Source organism: Halichoerus grypus, chromosome 13 (assembly GCF_964656455.1).
Source record: "Halichoerus grypus chromosome 13, mHalGry1.hap1.1, whole genome shotgun sequence".
Taxonomy (NCBI): Eukaryota; Metazoa; Chordata; class Mammalia; order Carnivora; family Phocidae; genus Halichoerus; species Halichoerus grypus.
The window spans coordinates 51,560,681-51,582,544 of NC_135724.1; the positions used below are offsets into that span (position 1 = coordinate 51,560,681).

At 35.7% G+C, this 21,864-nt stretch overlaps 1 protein-coding gene across 8 annotated transcripts in view; it reads right to left on the reverse strand.

Annotated features, from left to right (window-relative positions):
* The window catches only part of METTL4 (methyltransferase 4, N6-adenosine), a 235,899-nt gene that overhangs the window by 195,496 nt on the left and 18,539 nt on the right, over positions 1–21,864 (reverse strand). For all 8 annotated transcript variants that reach the window (XR_013443374.1, XM_078060558.1, XM_036123390.2 and 5 more), the window contains exons 6-8: positions 8,429–8,603; positions 5,977–6,083; positions 5,515–5,606 (exon numbers count right to left, since the gene is read on the reverse strand). Coding sequence is in view for 7 of the 8 variants with exons in the window: in XM_078060558.1 (XP_077916684.1) it covers positions 5,515–5,606; positions 5,977–6,083; positions 8,429–8,603 (374 nt within the window). In the remaining variant the exon portion in view is untranslated. The remainder of the gene's footprint in view (positions 1–5,514; positions 5,607–5,976; positions 6,084–8,428; positions 8,604–21,864) is intronic.

The window sequence follows — 21,864 nt, forward strand, 5'->3', positions numbered from 1 at the left end:
GAATCAATTTCCTTTTAGCAGTTTAAAGCAGAAAAGCGGGAATGTTTCCTTAAAAAAAAAAAGGGGACAGCTAATTAATTTCAAGGATTTCATCATAGGCTTTACTATTTGTAGTTAGAAGTCATTTGAAATAACCACTCCTGAGATTGGAAACACACCATCAGAAATTTCAGGAGTCTTGATTATCAGTTTTCATTTGCAGATGAGAAATAAGAATTTTAACACCCTCACAGGTGATTTTTCAGTTTTCTAATACTGCTGACATATCTCCTGAGTACTAACTTAATTTTTTTAATAAATGTAATCTGTGCATGAAAAAGAAGTATATAGAAACAACACAAAAATAACCCACTTAAAAAACTGAGATAAAATATAAGTTTCTGCAAGCATATATATCAGCAAGAGAGCAGTAAATGAAGAATTGGATACCGATAAAAATATTGAACAATATAAATAACAAATACAATACCCTCATAGCTATGACTTGGTAGCACATTCCATCATTTCCAAAGTATAGATCCTTTTTACCTAAAATTTCACCATATTATTTCCACAAGTAGTCCTTATGTAATGTAATAATAACTACTAAAAATTGTATTTTATCAGGAAAAAGCTACCTCATACATATGTTGACTAAATGCTATGATACACAGTAACAGAAAGAAAATACCATAAAAGCTTTTTTTTAAAGCACATGTTCACTTGGATTACAAATATTTGAATCAATTTAACCTTGATCATTGCTGGTTAGCTATATTAACCACATTATAGGAACTGGGTATGAAAATAACAATTCAGGGATGAAAAGTCCTAGAAGAGCATTTTTTAAATATAGTTCTTAATTACTATAGAAGATTGAGCTTGGAAGAAATTTATCAAATTCCCTTTAGGAATGGTAAGTATTCCTTAGGAGTACTTGATATAGGTAAAGTTTAAAAGAAAATATATAAAAAATTTCATGTTCATGATGTTCTCCCAATCACTCTCACAGCAAAAGAACTGTTTATTTCTATAAAAGTATTGGTCCTGTTTATCAAAAATCAAAGAATTTAAAGCATTCATTGTCTATAACCCAACTGAAGTCAAATTTGGGATTTGATAGCTTTTAGGGGATGCTAACATGAGACTTCTAGTCCTTTCATAAGTGTATAATTAAATGTTATTAAACCTGAGAGAGAAAGACTTCCCCAGAGTCTTAGAGGACAATAAACTTATATCACTTTTCCATTTTTTCTCCATGAATTCAATGCCTTACCAACCTCAATTCACTTTTAATGTGGTCTAAGGTTATATGAAGCAAGGTTTTCTTTGTTTCTGTTTGTTTGTTCAGTGTTTTGGTACAAATACATTAGCAACTCTATTCTTAAACCATAATCTGGAGTCCAAACAGGCGGGAGTCAGCCAGTCAAAAATGCTTACTATTCTGAGCATCCACTATAATCAGTATTATGGAACTTAACAAAGGAAACAGATACCCATGTTTTCTAAGAGTACACAATCTAGTAGAAAAAGATGGCCAGGCACTTGGGAGTTGACAAATATAGTACATAAAACCTAAACCCATTTACTACCTCCTACTTTCTCAATGTAACACATTTCTGTATGTTTTTTTTTTCCTTTCTGGTTGAGAAAAATAGAAAGTCAAGGAGTAATATTTTTAAAATGTTAACCACATTTCAAAACAAAGCAAAAGAAATAAAAGCAAATGAATGGAAATGTTTTATTCTTACTAATTTTAAATATCAGTTTAAAAGTAAACTCGAAATCTTAAAAGTTCTAATCACAAAGAAAACATTTTGTAACTATGTGTGGTAATGGATGTTAACTAGACTTATTGTGATTGGTGATCATTTCTCAATATATATATACATCAAATCATTGTACACCTGAAACTAATATACTGGTGTATGTTAATTATACCTCAATTTTTAAAAAGTAAATTCAAATGTATAAATTAAAGTATGAATGTGACATATACATATACTTAGATAATTACATAACATCTGACATTAGCAAAACATACTGCTAATCAAAGAAGAGGAAACAATCCATGCATAGCCAGTCATTCCCCTTTTGCTCTGGGAACAAAGGGCAGGGTTAGGGGAGAAGGGGCTCCAACACCAGTGCACAGAATCTTATCAAACTGTGTTTTACTCTTCAGATAGAAACTGTTAGTGAGCAAAGTAGTAAAAGGAGTGGAAATTCCTCTAAGGTAAAATATAAAAAACAATTTTGATCCAAATACTTTTAAATCTTTAAATTTTATAAACATTTATAATTGTTAGATTACAAGCCATAGCTATTGAAGGCTTATCTTTTAATCTGTAGCAGGAAACTTCAAAATTTAAAAACAGAGTAAATGTAGCAATAAATTAAAAATTTTTGGGTGGGGGGGATGGGTTAGCCTGGTGATGGGTATTAAAGAGGGCACGTACTGAATGGAGCACTGGGTGTTATACAAAAACAATGAATCATGGAACACTACATCAAAAACTAATGATATAATGTATAGTGATTAACATATAATAAATTAATTACTTTAAAAAATTAAATTTTTTAAAAAATCTTGGTGCCTCTAGAAGCAAAAGAGAGAACATTTTATTTTATGAATTTACATAAAACAGTTTAAGAACATTTACATGTAAAAGTTCTAAGCATTACATATAGAACATGTACTATCTTAAAACCTAGAGTTAGGATTTCAGAGTGAAATACAATGCAGAAATTGTTTTTTGATGGCTTTAATTTGTATAGCTCTATACCTAAAAATATATGCACTGGCTACATAGTAACATAAATTCAAAAATACAGGGTTACAAATACTTCTTGTCTATCACTACCTAACCAAAATGTAAGGATTACATATCAAGTCATATGGATTACCCCCTGGCCCCCCGCAAAATCTAACTTTTCTTTTTTTAAAAGTTCTCAATCCTAAAAAAAAAAAAAAAAAAAATGTGTTTGTGCTGCCCTCTACTGGGAATATGGCAGAACTGCACTTCATAGATATAGGCTGATTTTTATTAGGATTAATAAAAGACTAATTTTTATTTACTATTTTAAAACCTTGTTTTTTAAGATTAATCTTTAAACATAATTTTATCCTATGTAAAAGGAACTGATAAACAGTTTAACTATAAATTGAGAATGAAAGGTTGGGTCCTGGCTTTTAAAAGTAAAAAAATAAGCCCTAAGACGAACACTAAATTACGCTTTGATACTCACTAAATGATAGAAAAAATTCAAATTAGAAGGATACAAATTAGATTTCCTCCATTGAATACTGGGACCAAACAATTTTTTTCTCAAAGAACAGTACAATGTCACTCATTTAAGTCATAATATTTAATGCAATTAAGAGTCTATGACAGTACAAAGCTTAAAGATAATTATTCACTCAGCACGCCTCTAAGTCAAGAATGGATCATCAGGAAAACATCTGAGTATTTCTCAAATGAAGTAACACTACAAATTCTTCTGCATAAGCAATTTAAGATAACCGAAATCCTAAGCGCTATCAATAAAAATTACCTTGAGAATCTGTATTCACTTTCCTATGTATTCTAGCTCACGAACTAGCCCATATTCTACAAAATAATACGATAGGCTGGGGACCCTGTAGTTTTCCTGAGTGGCAGCTTAAATGTTTTGGGTTTTTTAAGCAGGGATCACCAAATTAATAAAAAAAATATTCCTCAAAAATTTTTTTGAATAGGAAACAATCACAAATTGAGTATGTCTCAAGGACTTACATTCCTATTTTTTGGGGGGGAGCACAGAGAAAGGGAGAGAGAGAGAGAGAATCTTAAGCAGGCTCCATGCCCAGTGAGGAGCCTGACATGGGGGCTTGATGTCACAACCCTGAGGATCATGACCTGAGCCAAAATCAAGAGTCGGACACTTAAGTGACTGAGCCACCCAGGTGCCCCTACATTCCTATTTTTTTTTAACTCTCACTTGAAAAATTTAGCATTTACAGAGCTTCTACTATATACTACAGAATTTCAAATATATTATAAGCAATCCTCACAACTCTAAAAGATTAAATATCATTAGTCACTCTTTAAATGAGGACTCTGAGGTAAAAAATGGTTAAAGTAACTCATTAAGTAGCAGAGCCAGGATTCAAACTCATGTTGGTCAATCTCCAAAGCTAAAACTTTCCATTATTCCTTGCTGCTTAGTTTCACTGAATGATGAACATTTTACTAAATAAAGCATTAAGGCTAGTAAGAATTCTAGGCTGCAGCAATTACCTTTCCAATAGTTCAGAAAAGCAACACTACCTCAACATAAAACTGAATCTCTACCAAGTATCAAGGGGATTCTCACTATCTCTCTCTGTCTGCTTTTCTGAGCTCCTGGTTTCAAAACAAGCAAGGGATAGAGCCCTCATAGTGAAATAAAGCCCCTAGTAGAACTACAATCCTTAGCTGCCCCAACAGTCTTTAGTCTATCAAGGACAGTGAGGGAGTAACAACCAATAATAAGGGGAACCTAAAAAAAATGGTATAAAAGGAAAAGCAGAGGTGAAATAAAACTAATCTATACAGCGCAGCTGGCAATCCCACAAACCTATCTCTTGCTTCAACGGTTCAATACTCTTGTTCAACAGTCTCTGGATGGAACAGACCCAGGGACCCCCTTCTTCTAATCTCTGACTACCCTCCGACCACCTTCCAATCTCCTTTCCAGGAACAACCTCCAGGACCAGCCACCCCATTTTTTGTGGTTAGCTCCTTATTGCTGACAAACGGTGAGCTCCCAGATTCCTCAGAATAATTCTCCCAAGGTGGAGGCCACTGTCAACTGTCTGGCCAACCTGTATTTGCAGACCTCTTACATCCACCTCTCAGGGCTTCTATTTGAACTGTGACGATGTGACTCCGGAAGGCCTAGGCACTTCTTCCTCAAGTTGGCCAGGCATCTCTTAGAAGATGCAAAACCAGTGCGGCAGCCATGCCCTTTCCAAAACATGAAGAATCCCTCCCAAAATGAGTGAGGCAAAGCCCATTAAATCCCCATCTGTGTGACTTCCTGGAGAGCCACTTCCAGATGAGGAGGCAAAACTCATCAAGAACTTGGGTGACCACCTGACTGACCTCCACAGGTTGGTTGGTGGCTGGTCCTGGGCTGGGCCGGGCCAGTCAAGTATCTCTTCAAAAGGCTCATCCTCAAGCACAACTAGGAGCTTCCAGAGCCCAGCAGCCTTTGACGGGCACCTCCACATCCCCGATGTCAGAGCTTCTGCCTGTGCCTCTCCCTGCAGCCACTAGGCGGTCCTCTAACCATCACAGAGCCCTCTCTCAGGTCAGGGGCCAAATGAAAACAATAAAGCTTTTGTAACAAAATAAATAAAAACACTATTCATAAATTTTGCTGTAAAATTTTAGAGTATTAACAAAAATAAAACATCCAATTTAATTTCCAAATCTCTACACCATTCAAATACTAAATTCAATCCTTTCTTCAATTTGACAGACGTCATAACAATTCTATTTTATAAAAACATACCAGCAAGCGGTGGCTTATGTGAATGAAGAGTACAGGGCACACTGACAATTAACTTGTGATCTGGAATGGGAAGTACTTTTACATCTTCATTCCTAATTAAAACAAAACAACAAAGTAAATTATATTTTAAAGGACAATTTTTCATATATAAGTCACAGTTGCCTTGATTTTTTTCACCTTTCAAATAGAATCTGAATTTAAAAATAAATTCAAGAATAGAAGCAATAATGTAAATCAGCAATTTATGTATTGAGACATTACCAAAAATTTCCTTTTCTTCAATAATGACACTTACACACTAGATAAAAGATAATATAAAATTTCATGTACCATACCGTTCACACTTTTCTGGTCTGGGCCATTTTCAGATTTTCAAAAATGTAAAAATTAAGGAAAATCAATGATCATTATACTATTAATTTTGTATACATTTATACAATTTTGAAAAATCACTTTTCCTACCTTAATGGTACAGCAGTTTTTTCTCGAACTCTCCCCAGTATAAGACCTTCATAAGGCTTTTTGTGTGGAGAATCTAACGGGAACACAAATTCTCCTGAATTGGTGATCTGATAGGAGACAAAAAAACAAAACAAAATAGAACCATACATCTGTAAATATCCAGGAAAGAGTTTGGCTTTTTTTCTATCACTATACAGTTTCTGCCAAAGAGAAAGAAATTAAACCTCTGGGCTAGTGCTATCCAATAAAAATAAATGTAAGCCACAAATGCAAACCACACGAGTAATTTAAATTATCTACTAACATTAAACATTAAAAAAAGTAAGAAGAATGTGGAAGCAATTTTAATTATATATCTAGTTTAGCCTCACAACCAAAATACTATGTCAATATGTAATAAATTCAAAAAGTTACTGAGGTATGTTACATTTCTTCTTTCATACTAGGTGTTTGAAATCCAATGTATATTTTACACTTAACATCAATTCAATTTTGACAAGCCACATTTCAGGTGCTAAAGAGCCACACGTGGCTAGTGAGCATCACTTGGACAGAGCAGCTATAAGGGACTAACATATTTTAAATATCACTTTATCATCTTACACATAAAAATCTACTTTTCATTAAAATGTATTCCTGAAACCATGTTATCATTAATTCATTTATTCATTCAAATAATATTTACTGATTACTGGCAATGTGACTAAGTGGATTATAATAAAGTATATCTTATTAAACTTTACAGAATACAGTGTCATTAAATACTGTCAGAGCTAGAATTAGTAATAAAAAAAAGCTCAGAGACTGATAAGATAGACAATACTTAGTCTAATCCCTTGGCATTTTAATCCAGAAATTCAATTTTGTCATTTCATCCTGGAGTGATCATACTCTCAAAGACTCACTTAAAGCTAATCAAATTGAAAACACAATTTATAATAGCAATATCAATTTATTAACTAGCCATTAAAATACGTATTTTCACCATCAGAATATTCACACCTATTATCTATTGAACTTTTTACTAAATATCAAGATAACTAAAAAGCCAAATCAGTAAAGTCCTATTATCACCTCTAGGGCCCAGGAGAGACAGCATCTCTTCCACAGAGTGCTGTATAAATACAGGCAAATTCTTATTATTTGGATATATTTTATATTCAATGCAAATTACTCCTTCTGTTATAACAGTACATATAGGTACCTAACAGTGTTTCATATAATATACTGTATTTTTGTTTTAAACTCTGGGCTTATCATATCATCTCTTGTACTGATTAGTACTACAAATGAATAGGGTAGTCTTAGATTTTATGTATTAACATTTTACTGGTTTTGATTTCAGAAGGTACCCTTTTCCTGACTTTGACCCCCATCTCTGACAATAAAAGAACTGTCATAATGTACAGGGTAGAATGGAGTTTTATATTCCCATCAATGTCCTATATACCAAATCAACCAAAGCTAAGCCCAAAGTATGTTATAAAAGCAAAGATACCACTGTTAATGTTTGTTTGCTAAGTCCATTAAAATAGGTGCAAATAAACAATATACACACCTTTTAGAAGATATACCAGTATACCACAAAATACATACAAAGTACATAAAAATAGAACTCTCCCATTTAAAATGAATGTATCAGCTATACAAATATTAAACATTCAATTGATAACAAGTTGGCTTATCTTTTTGAAATGTAGGAGGGCTTTTGCAAAATTCATCTAAGTAGACAATGCATCTTTAAAAGGATGTCCAATGGACTCTGAACTGATGCCTTATTTTTCTGTATTTTTTTGTTCTTTATAGTAAACAGAGATATTAAAGATCATTCAACCAATCCAAGAATTGGAGTTATTTCTTTCAAAATAGGCACAGCAGCACATAAGGCACTGAGGACCTAAGTTAAAATTTCAAGTATGTAAGGTTCTTGGTTCTTTCCACCTCTTCCATGCTGGGTTACTTCGCTATTCTCCCTCCCATCCCCAGCAACATAAGAAAAAAGAAAAAAAGAAAAAAAAAAAACAGGAAAGAACCCACAAAGGGTGACTGAAATTGTGGATGCGTAAAGAGCAAGAAGATGAAGGACAAAACTATTTCTATGTTTCCTGATAGATTCTCCAAAGTTTTTGTTTGTTGTTTTTTAAACTACAGACATCAGAGCTTTTTAGAATGTCATCCTGATATCTCCCTGAATCAAATATTTCCTAAGGCCAGCAGTTTGAGACTCTACCACAAAAAGACACAGAACAAAAAGTAAAAAGCCTTTGAGAATTAGAAGATATAAGTATTTAGCATCAAAAAGAAAAAAGTATTTAGTATCAAAGTAAAAGTTTTAAATAGACTGTTTTGAAGAAGTAGAGCAGTGCCATGTTAAGTATTAAAAATTAGATGCTACATTTATGTGACTTATATGTCACACTATATCAACAAATAAGTTAATTTTTCAACTTACTTTTACCCAGTGCCACTCAGCAACTATCTCAACAGACCAAGAAGGATAAAGTTCTTCCTTTACAAAACGTAGGTGCTTCTGTCTATTGGTCACCCAAGTAATGATAAGACAGTTTGGAGCCGCCAGTTTAGGAATAGGTATCTGCTTTATTTGCAATGGTGATAAATAGCTGTACCTAAAAAAAAAGCAGAAAAAGATATTAGCAAAATTCACTGCAAAAAGGAAAAATAAGCAGACAGAAGACCCATGTAATATTGACTCCACAAAGCTCCTGTACCTGTTTGTTTGTATAACTAAACGTGAAGCCACAGTGACACCCAGTGGACACATTATTACATGCAAGTCAGAATTAACCCTTTTTCATTTTTAATAGGATAAAATTGTCAGGCTAGCTTTATCATTTCTAAATGTATTACATTTCAGTAATTTCACTAATATGCTTGTCTCCCATTCAAAATTAATCAAATATCATTGTTTGGTTTCCATAATCTGTACATTACACAGGGACCCCATCACAGTGAGTCTTGAAACTATCTCAATATTCCACTATATTTTCAACCCTCAATCTATCATCTTGCTTCTTTCTTTTTTTTTTTTTAAGATTTTATTTATTTGACAGAAAGAGAGAGCACAAGCAGGGGGAGCAGCAGGCAGAGGGAGAGGGAGAAGCAGGCTCCCCACTGAGCAAAGACCCCAACGTGGGGCTCAATCTCAGGACCCTGAGATCACAACCCGAGCCAAAGGCAGATGCTTAACTGACTGAGCCACCCAGGCGCCCCATCCTGCTTCTTTCTTATTCCAGTCAATTCTACTGGCTCTTTGAAACCCTCATGCTTTCAGGGTGCCTGGGTGGCTCAGTCGGTTAAGCGTCTGTCCTCAGCTCAAGTCATGGAGCTCCCTGCTCAGCGGGGAGCCTGCTTCTCCCTCTCCTTCTGCTGCTCCCCCTGCTTGTGCTCTCTCCTCTCTCTCTTTCAAATAAATAAATAAAATCAGGAAAGAAAAGAAAAGAAAAGAAAAGAAAAGAAAAGAAAAGAAAAGAAAAAAAAAAAAGAAAGAAAGAGAAAGAAAGAAAGAAAGAAAGAAAGAAAAGAAAGGAAAGAAAAGAAAGAAAAGAAAGAAACCCTCACGCTTTCATTTAAAAAAAATTCTATAGTCTTGCACCCCCTAATCATTAATAGCATAAAGTTTAGTTTCTCTTGCTGGAACTACTTGCTCTATAAAATCCAATCTAATGAATGTGGGCCTTTCTCTAACACCCAATACACACAACAGAAAGAGGAGAGTCCGTATTCTCCTAGCTCCCCTATTAGCCGCTTCCAGGCTAAAACTCCTCCACATTTGCATAAAATCCACTTCTCTGAGAGGTATGCCATCTGGCTGTGCTAGAATGTAATGTTCTTTATTGAACCCATTTCTTCCTCACTCTCCATAATCAATGAAGCTTTAAGCTCTAAGATCCTTCTACCTTACTAACACAAATCTTGCCATTATCCTGGCAATTTCAAGGCACAATTTATATAATGTGCATACCTCAACTATTCTTCCCCTAAAACAAATACAATTGCATTCATCCCAATAATCCATTCCAGTTACCTTAACCTGGACCTCATCATTACTCACACTGATTCCATCTCTGAAACTAAACATTGATCTATCTCTGGCTGTAACCTTCTATCCCTAACCTATTCTTTGACCTTATCAAAGCAAACCGTGCCCCATTCCTCTACTTCATTGAGTCTATCATTTATTCCTGCACACGTGCACCTCTTCTCCACAGACTACCAATCATTTCACTGCCCTCTCATTAGCACCCTAAATTCCCATCCACCCCTTAACCCTTCACCCACAGCTCCTTCAAACCTCTAATCTTCAATTCAACCCAACTTCCACACAATTCAATTCAACCTCTTCATATGGGGAGAACAATGCAGAAGTGAAGAACTGGGTCAATTAAACCCATTCTCAGGCTCTCAAAATGACTCATCAATTCTTTTACTTATCCTTAGTCAACTACAAACCCTCTTCTCTTTTCAAATCTCTTACCTAAACTCACTCTTGGCAGATGAAGTTAACTCATGTATCAGTAAAAATAAAGGCCACCTGACCCCTTCAACTACCTAACCCCCTCTTTCTCCTTATATACCTTCACTTATCCATTTCTATACATTTCCTCTTAAATCAAATGGTACGGCTTCACCTATCTAAAGCTTACCCCTCCAGCTGTGTTCTTATTCCCATCTTCCGGTATCTTACAATGCTGGTTATTCCTCTCCTTCTGTGTCTCAACCTCTCTAGCAGTTCCTTACCATCAGCCTAGGTTTTAAAGGAAGAAAAAGAGAGAAACAGGGGAGGTAGGGAGGGGAAGAGAGAAGAGAAATTCCCTCAATTCTACAACTAAGCTAAGGACTGGTATGCATTTATCTTTCTACTTTGTCTCCTTTATTTTATTCCTCAGTTGACTATAATGAGGTTTCTACTACTATACCTGCTCTGGAAAAAAGTAAATGACATCCTAATGGCCAAATGCAATAAACACTGGAATCCAGTTCTCACACATAGCAACTGTATAATGTGAGGATATGATCAATAGTATTTCTTAAATAAATGAGTAAAACAATTCATATCTCATGCACCCATTTCCTACCATCCAGACCAGTGCTCTTCTAGTAGACTAGCATTTCTTATAATCAAAGTGATAACTTAAAAAAACTAAGTTTGCCAAAGTATGAAAAACATCAGGTCAAAAATTTGAAGTTTGATGTTCCCAATAACTGCAGATTCTTTGATTGCCTTGATTTTATTTAGTTGGGTTGATGTGCGGTAAGGGGGGAGGAATGAAATATTCCATTTTTTAGTTTTAATCTCCTAGAAATCACTGAGCAAATTCCAAAATATGCATCTTTATCATTAAGGTAGCATTCTTACCGAAAATACTTAACCTGACTCGCATGAAGGAACAATCAGACAAATCCAAATGGTAGGAAATCTATAAAAAAGGAACATGGGATCTTAAAAAAGAGTCAATATCCTGAAAAGTAAAAAATGGCCAGGAGACTATTCTGCATTAAAGGAAGAAAAGAAAAATAAAGACCAAATATAATGTGTGATCCCTGACTGGAGCTTAAATCTGAAAACTGAAAAGAAAAATATAGCCATAAAAGAACACTTTGCAAAGAGGTTAAAAAAAAAAAAATATATATATATATATATATATATATACACACACACACACACACACACACACACATAACGTGTATTTGATAATATTATTAATGGCAATTAATGGAGATGGAGAAAGAAAATACACACAAATGTGGTAGAATATTAAAAACGGGTGAATCTAGAGGAAAGGCAATTTGATATTCATGTATTATTCTTTCACTTTTCTCAAAGTTTGGAATTTTTAAAATCAAAAGTTGAAGGAAAGAAACAATACATTAAATCATTACAAAAAAATCATAAACATATACTTACAAGCTAAAAAAACAAAAAATTTCAAAAAAAAATTTTTTTAAACAAAAAATTTCAAAACATGCTATGTAAAAGTATCATAAAATATTATAAAAGGAATAAGTTTATTTTTCAGAATTATAAAAGCTGCCTCCAAAGATATTGCTAATTATGATCAAGCATTTACTTTTTTAAAACTTCTAAAGAGTATCCAAGAATAACATATAAAAAAACTATCATTTTTCATTAAAATAAAAGGCAAATGAAATTTAAATTTAGTATTTAAAAAAAAAATTCTTACAGAAAACTGGAACACATTACCAAAGAATATAAAATTGGACTCTTTGATTCTTTTGAATTTAACACTTAACTCTAATAATGAGAAATAACTGGGAACAGTCTTCAACAAATGATGCTGGGACAACTGGATATCCAAACGCAAAAGGATAAAATTGTGATTCCACCACACATCATACATAAAATTAAACTCAAAATGGATCAAAGACTTAAACATGAGAGTTGAAACTCTTAGAAAACATAGGTGTACATCATCGTGACCCTGATTAAGGCAATGGTTTCTTAAATACAACACCAAATGCTCAGCAACAAAAAGAAAAATAGGTTAAGCTGGACTTCAACCAAGTGTAAAATTTAGTGCTTTGAGAACACTAGAAAGAAAGTGAAAAGGTAACAAGAGAAAATGGGAGAAAATACTTGCCAACCATATATGGTAAGGGCCTAATATCCAGAATGTATAAAGAACTCTTAAATATCAACAAAAAGTAACTTAATTTTAAAATGTGCAAAGGAGGGCACCTGAGTGGCTCAGTTGGTTAAGCGACTGCCTTCGGCTCAGGTCATGATCCTGGAGTCCCGGGATCGAGTCCCACATCGGGCTCCCTGTTCGGCGGGGAGTCTGCTTCTCCCTCTGACCCTCTTCCCTCTTGTGCTCTCTGTCTCTCATTCTCTCTCTCTCAAATAAATAAATAAAATCCTTTAAAAAAAAAAAATGTGCAAAGGATCTGAACGGTCAGTTCCCCAAAGAATATATAAGGATGGCCAATAAGGACATGAAAAGATGCTCAATATAATTAGTCATTAGAGAAATGCAAACCAAAACCACAGATATCACTTCATACTCATCAGGATGGCTATAACTGAAAACAAACAAAACAGAAAATAAGTGTCACTAAGAATGTGGAGAAACTGGAACCCTCATATGTTTCCAGTGGAAATGTAAAATGTAAAATGACACATCCACTGTGAAAAATAGTTCAGTAGTTCCTCAAGAGGTAAAGGTAGAGTTACCATGTGATGCAGCAACCCTACTCCTAGGCATATACCCGAGATAAATGAAAACATGCTGTCTGGAAGTAGGCAACTACAAAGTCTGATGGAGCAGGCCTTAAGACTGCCCTCTCTTGTACAATCAACTAGACGTTTGGGCAGTTTCCAAAACCACTCTGAGGTTCAATAATTTGTCAAAAGACTCATAGAACTTTACTGAAAGCTATTATAATCATGCTTACAGCTTATTAAAAGAGATGACTTATTACAATTTATCACATAAAGGTTATCACGGTTTAATACAGATTAAAATCAGCCAAAAGAAGAAACTCAGACCAGAGTCTGGGGGGCTTACAAATACAGAGCCTCCAATGGTCCTCTCCCATGGAATCAGAACACATTACCCTCCTGGCATCTATGTGTGATAATACACACAGAGTACTGCTAAGCCAGCTTCAGAGTCCAGAGTTTTCACTGGAGATGCATTACATAGGCAAAATAGAGTGACTAATTGCCCAGGTGGTTGAACTCAGTCTCCAGGTTGACTAATATCACTGGGACCCAAAGCCTACCCTAAATGACATGGTTGGCCTTTCTCGTGTAGCAGTCCCCACCCTAAGATTATTTATATAGCCAGTCTCCCAACTTCCCCCCCAACCCAAGCACAGGTATAGATTCCCTCCCAGAAGCTGAAGGCAAAGGTGAAACTTTGGGCAAGGCCAAATTCTTTAATACACATATTCACAGAAAAGCTTGTACAGGGGCGCCTGGGTGGTGCAGCTGGTTAAGTATCCAACTCTTGGTTTCAGCTCAGGTCTGATCTCAGCGCTGTGAGATCAAGCCCATGTCAGGCTCCACATTCAGCATGCAGTCTGCTTGTGATTCACTCTCCCTCTCCTGCCCCTACTGTTCATGCATGCACGCTCTCTCTCTCAAATAAATAAATCTTAAAAAAAAAAAAAAAAAGCTTGTACACAAATGTATGGCAGCACTATAGCCAAAAGCTGGAAACCATGCAAACATCACCCACTGATGAATGGATAAATAAAATGTTGTATGTATGTGTGTGTGTGTGTGTGTGTGTGTGCGCATCCATCCATCCAGTGGAATATTATGCACCAATTAAAAGGAAGTACTGATATATGCTAAAACATGGATGAACTATGAAAACAAATATCAAATGAAGTAAGCCAGACACAAAGGCCACATGTCATATGATTCCATTTATATGTAATGTCCCAAAAGGTAGGCTCATGGAGACAAAGAGAAGAATAATGGTTGCAGAGACTGGGCAAAGAGGGGAAATAGGAGGAACAGGGATTCTTTTGGGGGTGATAGAAATATTCTGGAATTAGATAAGGTAGTAATTGTACAACATTATGAATGAATTAAACCACTAAACTGCACACTTTAAAGTGCCTAAAATGGTTAATTTAATCTAGTTTTCAAAAACCTGAGAAGCCTGGGTGGCACAGTTGGTTAAGCACTGGACTCTTGGTTTCAGATCAAGTTGTGATCTCAGGGTCATGAGATCAAGCCCCGAGTGAGGCTCCGCACTCAGAGTGGAGTCTGCTTGGGATTCTCTCTCCCTCTCCCTCTGCCCCTTCCATTCATGCTCACTCTCTCTCTCTCTCAAATAAATAAATAAATCTTAAAAAAAAAAACCTATATTAGTACCCTTCTCACAAAGAGCACCCAATCTAATGTTTACAATCTAGTAATAAAAGAAAAAAGAGATCACTCACCAGGAGATTATGCTAAGTGTAGTAAGTCAAGCAGAGAAAGACAAGTGTCATATGGTTTAACTTTTATGTGGAATATAAGGAATAGCATGGAGGACATTAGGAGAAGGAAGGGAAAAATGAAGGGGGGGAATCAGAGGGGGAGATGAAACATGAGAGACTATGGACTACAGGAAACAAACTGAGGGTTTCAGAGGGGGTGAGGTGGGGGGATGATTAGCCTGGTGATGGGTATTAAGGAGGGCACGTATTGCATGGAGCACTGGGTGTTATACGCAAACAATGAATCATGGAACACTACATAAAAAACTAATGATGTACTGTATGGTGACTAACATAACATAAATAAATAAATAAATAACAGACCAAAAGCATTAAAATTTGCTAAGAGGGTCCAAGATGGTGGCACAGGAAGACTCTGAACTCATCTCCTCCCACACACTAAATCTATACCTATATATAGAGAGACATTCCTCCAGATGAAAAAGAGAAGGCTGATTGCACAGCTTCTACACAACAAATGATAAAGGGACCAATAAGGAAAAGTAGGAGAAATATGGACATAACAGGAACCCCAGTCTTGACTAGGTGACCTGCAGTAGAGAAGGATATTAATGAGAGGCCAATGCACAGGCTCACCTGCCCTCAGACATAGCAGTTTAAACTGCAAACAGACTATAAATGAAGGAAATCCATTTACTAACACTAGAGCCTGAAACAAAAAGGTAGAGAACCAATGGAACTCTCACTGGGGTAAGAGGAACCAGCAAGCGCCATTTTTACATCCTGCATCTACCTTCATAGTGTAAACAGAAGCTGGGTCCGGGTACTTTACCAACCTGGTAGGGCCACCCCAGCACACTCCAGACCCCTGGCCCACTCCAGCTCCAGCTATCCCTCAAAGGCGGCCCCCACGCAGTACACCCCCAGTCCCCAACCACATCAGCCCTAGCTCCAGCCATCCTGCCAAGGCAGCCCTGACACAACACCCTCCAGGACCCAACTGGCCTGTGCCCACAGCACAGCACATCCTGGGACCTACCAAGCTTAAGCCCACTTCTGCTCCAGTAATTCCACAGAGATGGCCACAGCACAACATGCCCCAGGACCAAGTCATGCTCACTCCAGCTCCAGCCCGCCTGCCAAAGCTACCAGGCATACAGTCTACGCAGCAGGCAGTCCTACATAAGGCCACTCCTTCAATACCAGGAAACTTAGCTCTTACAGCTATTCATAGAAACACACACAGGAAGTCAAATAAAATGAGGAGACAGAGAAATACGTTCCAAACAAAACAACAAGATAAAACCCCAGAAAAAAAGGAAGACCTAAAGAAAAGGAGATAAGTAATTTACCTGATAAAAAGTTCAAAGTAATGATCATAAAGATGCTCATCAAACACAGAAGACGAATGGAAGAACACAGTGATAACTTCAACATAGAGAAAGAAAATATAAAAAAGAACCAATCAGAGCTGAGGAATACAATAACTGAAATGAAAAATGCATTAGAAAGAACCAAAAGCAGATTACATGATAGAGAAGAATGAATCAGCAATCTGGAAGAGAGAATAGTGAAAACAGCAAAAAAAAATTTTTTAATGAGGACAGTTTTAAGGGACCTCTGGAACAACAAGCATACTAACATTCATATTATATGGGTCCCAGAAGGAAAAGAGAGAGGAAAAGGGCCAGAAAATTTGAAGAAATAATGGCTGAAAACTTCCCTAACTTGAGAAAGGAAACACATATCAGATGCAAAAAGCATAGAGTCCCTAATAAAATAAAACCAAAGAAATCCACCAAGACACATTATAAATAAAATTGCAAGTTAAAGATAATGAGAGAATGTTGAAGTCGGCAACAACAACAAAAAAATTGGGGCGCCTGGGTGGCTCAGTCATTAAGCGTCTGCCTTCAGCTCAGGTCATGATCCCAGGGTCCTGGGGTTGAGCCCCACATTGGGCTCCCTGCTCCGTGGGAAGCCTGCTTCTCCCTCTCCCACTCCCCATGCTTGTGTTCCCTCTCTCGCTGTCTCGCTCTCTGTCAAATAAATAAAATATTTAAAAAAAAATAGTCATAAATGAAGAAAATCCCATAAGATGATCAACTCATTTTTTCAGCAAAAACTTTGCAAGCCAGGAGTGCCAGCATGTATTTAAACTCCTGAAAAGGAAAAACTTACAACCAAAACTACTCTATTCAGCAAGGCTGACATTCAGAATTGAAAAAGAGATAAAGGGTTTCCCAGACAAGCAAAACCTAAAGGAATTCACCCCAACTAAACCAGCCTTACAAGAAATGTTAAAAGATCTTTAAGCAGAAAAGAAAATGCCATGACTAAAAACAAGAAAATATATGAAAGAAAAAATCTCACTCATAAAATCAAAAGTATAGTAAAGGCAATGCATGAACCAATGAAAAAGCTAGTATGAGGTTAAAGACAAAAAAGTAAACTCAACTATAACTACAATAAGTAGTTAAGGGATATACAAAATAAAAAGATGTAAAATATGATGTCAAAAACAGAAAATGTTAAGAGGCAGTAAAAAAGCAGTGCTTTTAGAATGCATTCAAACTGAAACAACTATCAGCTTAAAACAGACTGCTATATATCTAGGTCAATATATATATACACTTCATTGGAACCACAGACCAAGAAGCTACAAAAGACAAAAAATAAAGACAAAAGGGGCGCCTGGGTGGCTCAGTTGGTTAAGCGACTGCCTTTGGCTCAGGTCATGATCCTGGAGTCCCAGGATTGAGTCCCACATCGGGCTCCCTGTCAGCAGGGATTCTGCTTCTCCCTCTGACCCTCGCCCCTCTCACGTGCTTGCTCTCTCTCTCTCTCAAATAAATAAATAAAATCTTTAAAAAATAATAAAATAAAGACAAAAGAACCCAAACATAACTCTAAAGAAAACCATCAAATCATAAGAAAAGAGACCATAGGAAGGACAAATAAACAGAGAAGTACAAAAATAACCAGAAAACAATTAAAGTGTAAATAAGCACATGCCTATCAGTAATTACTTTAAATATAAATGGACTAAAATGCTCCAATTAAAAGACATAGGGAAGTTAAATGGCTGAAAAAAACAAGACCCATCTATATGCTGCCTGCAAGAAATCACTTCAAATCTAAAGATAAACACAGACTAAAAATAAAGGGATGGAAAAAGGTATTCCATGCAAATAAAAACAAAATGAAGGCTGGAGTACCAATACTCATATCAGACAAAACAGACTTTACAACAAAGACTGCAACAAAAGATAAAGAAAAGAATTACATAATGATAAAGAGGTCAACCCAAGAAGATAATATAACAGTTATAAATATTTATTCATCCGATATAGTAGCACCTAAATATATAAACCAAATATCAATAGACCTAACGGAAGAAATTGACATTAATTACAATAATGATAGAGGACTTCAACACCCCACTTACATCAATGCATAGATCACCCAGAAAGAAAATCAATAAGGAAACTTTGCCCTTAACACATTAAACCAGATGGACTTAATACATATATACAGCACATTTCACCCAAAAACTGCAGAATGCATTTTTTTTAATGGCACATGGAACATTCTTCAGGGCAGATCATATATTAGGCCACAAAACAAGTTTCAATAAATTTAAAAAGACTTAAATCATATCAAGCATCTTTTCCAACAACAATATGAAACTAGATATCGTTTAAAAGAAGAAAACTAAAAATAATAATAATAAAAAAATAAACAAGTAGATACTAAGAAACATTACTACACAACCAATGGGTAACAAAGGAATCAAAGAGGAGATCAAAAAATACTTTGAGACAATGAAAATGGAAACACAACTTTCCAAAATTGGAACAAAAGCAGTTCTAAAAGGAAAGTTCATAGCAATACAAACCTACCTTAAGAAACAAGAAAAACCCCAAGTAAACAATCTAACCTAAACTCAAAAAAGAAGAATGAAGCCCAAAGTTAGTAGAAGGAAGGATATAATAAAGATTAGAGTGGAAATAATTGAAATAGAAATTAAAAAATAAAAAAGATCAATGAAACTAAAACCTGATTCTTTGAAAAGCTAAAATTGAAAAACTCTAGCCAGACTTATCAAGAAAAAAAAAAGGGCTCAAAGGAATAAAAGCAAAAATGAAAAAGAAGTTACAGCTGAAACCACAAAAATATATATAGGAGACTATCACAGGAGACTACTAAAAAAAATTATATGCCAACAAAACAGGAAACGTAGAAGAAACACATAAATTCCTAGAAACACACAACCTTCCAAGACTGAATCAAAAAGAAATAGAAAATCTGAATATACCAATTACAAGTAATGAAATTGAGTCAGTAATTTAAAAACTCCCAGAAAACAAAAGTCCAGGACCAGATTGCTTCATATATGAATTCTACCAAACATTTAAAGAAGAGTTAGTAACTATCCCTCTCAAATTATTCCAAAAAATTAAAGAGGAAGAAATGCTTCCAAACTCATTTTACAAGACCAGCAGAATCAAAGATACCACTAAAAAAAAGACAGGCCAATATCCCCAGCAAACATAGATGTAAAAATTCTCTTCAAAATATTAGCAAATCAAAATCCAAATACATTAATAGGATCATACTCCATGAGCCAGTGAAATTTACCAACATAATATACCACATTAACAAGATTAAAGATAAAAATATGATCATTAAATAGATGCAAAAAAGCATTTGGCATATACAACATCCATTTATGATAAAAACCCTCAACAGAGCAGTATAGAAAGAACATACCAAGTATAATAAAGGCCAGATATGATAAACCTTCAGCTAACATCATACTCAATGGTGAAAAGCTGAAAGCTTTTCCTCTAACATTAGAAACAAGACAAGGATACCCATTCTCACAACTTACTCAACATAGTATTGGAAATCCCAGCCACATCAATTAAGCAAGAAAAAAAAAATCAAAGGCATCCAAACTAAAAAAGCACTAAAATTGTTACTAATTGCAGGGGACATAATATCATATATAGAAAACCATAAGGCTCCACCAAAAAACTATTAGAACCAATAAAATAGGGGCGCCTGGGTGGCTCAGTTGGTTGGGCATCTGCCTTTGGCTCAGGTCATGATCCCAGGGTCCTGGGATCGACTCCCACATCGGGCTCCTTGCTCAGCGGGGAGCCTGCTTCTCCCTCTCCCTTGGCCTGCCATTCCCCCTGCTTGTATGTACTCTCTCTCTCCGTCAAATAAATGAATAAAATCTTAAAAAAAGAATAAAAGAATTCAGTAAAGTCACAGGATACAAAATGAACATATGGGGAAATTTGTTGCATTTCTATACACTAATAACAAGCTATTCAGAAAGAGAAATCAAGAAAACAATCCCATTTACAATTGCATCAAAAAGAACAAAATACCTAGAAAAAAAATTTAACCCATGAAAGACCTGTACTCTGAAGAGTATAAAATGAAAAAGATTGAACACAACACAAATAAATGGAACTATATACTGTGCTCATGGACTGGAAAAATTAATATTGTTAGAATGTCTATACTACACAAAGCAATCTACAGACTTAATGCAGTCCCTATCGGGGCACCTTGGTGGTTCAGTCAGTTAAGTGTCTACCTTTGGCTCAGGTCATGATCCCAAGGTCCTGGGATCAAGTCCCATATTGGGCTCCCTGCTCTGCAGGGAGTCTGCTTCTCCCTCTGCCCCTCCCCTCACTCATTCTCTCAATCTCACTCTCTCACTCTCACTTTCTCAAATAAATAAAAGCTTTTAAAAACAAGGAATTAATGCAATCCCTATCAAAATACCAATGGCATTTTTAACAGAACTAGAACAAAGAATCCTAAAATGTGTATTGAACCACAAAAGACCCTAAGTAGCCAAAGTGATCTTAAAAAAAACAAAGCTGGAGATTATCATGCTCCCGACTTCAAAATATGTTAAAAAGCTACACTAATAAAAACAGAATGGTACTGGTACAAAAAAACACACATACATCAACGGAACAGAATAGAGAGCCCAAAAATAAACCCACACATATACAATCACCATTTGGCATTTGCCTTAATAATAATTGATTTGGGCAAGACTCATCAATAGATGTTGTATTAGTTTCCTATTGCTGCTTTCGGAAATGTCAATTTCATGAAACACCAGTAAAGACTCAGGAACTTCCAAATTAAAGGATTCTAAAGAGGGGCACCTGGATGGCAGAATGGGTTAAGCCTCCAACTCTTGAGCCAGATGGCTTCCCAGGGGAATTCTACCAAACATTTAAAGAAGAATTAATACCTATTCTTCTGAAACTGTTCCAAAAAAATAGAAATGGAAGGAAAACTTCCAAACTCATTTTATGAGGCCAGCATTACCTTGATCCCCAAATCAGACAAAGAACCCATCAAAAAGCAGAATTACAGACAAATATCCCTGATGAACATGGATGCAAAAATTCTCACCAAAATACTAGCCAATAGGATCCAACAGTACATTAAAAGGATTATTCACCACGACCAAGTGATATTTATTCCTGGGCTGCAAGGTTGGTTCAACATCCACATATCAATGTGATACAATACATTTAATAAAAGAAAGAACAAGAACCATATGATCCTCTCAACAGATGCAGAAAAAGCATTTGACAAAGTACAGCATCCTTTCTTTTTTTTTTTTTTAATTTTTTTTATTGTTATGTTAATCCCCATACATTACATCATTAGTTTTAGATATACTGTTCCATGATTCATTGTTTGTGCATAACACCCAGTGCTCCATGCAGAACGTGCCCTCCTCAACCCCTTCACCAGGCTAACCCATCCTCCCAACCCCCTCCCCTCTAGAACCCTCAGTTTGTTTTTCAGAGTCCATTGTCTCTCATGGTTCTTCTCCCCCTCCGATTTCCCCCTTCATTCCTCCCCTCCTGCTACATTCTTCTTCTTCTTTTTTTCTTTCTTAACATA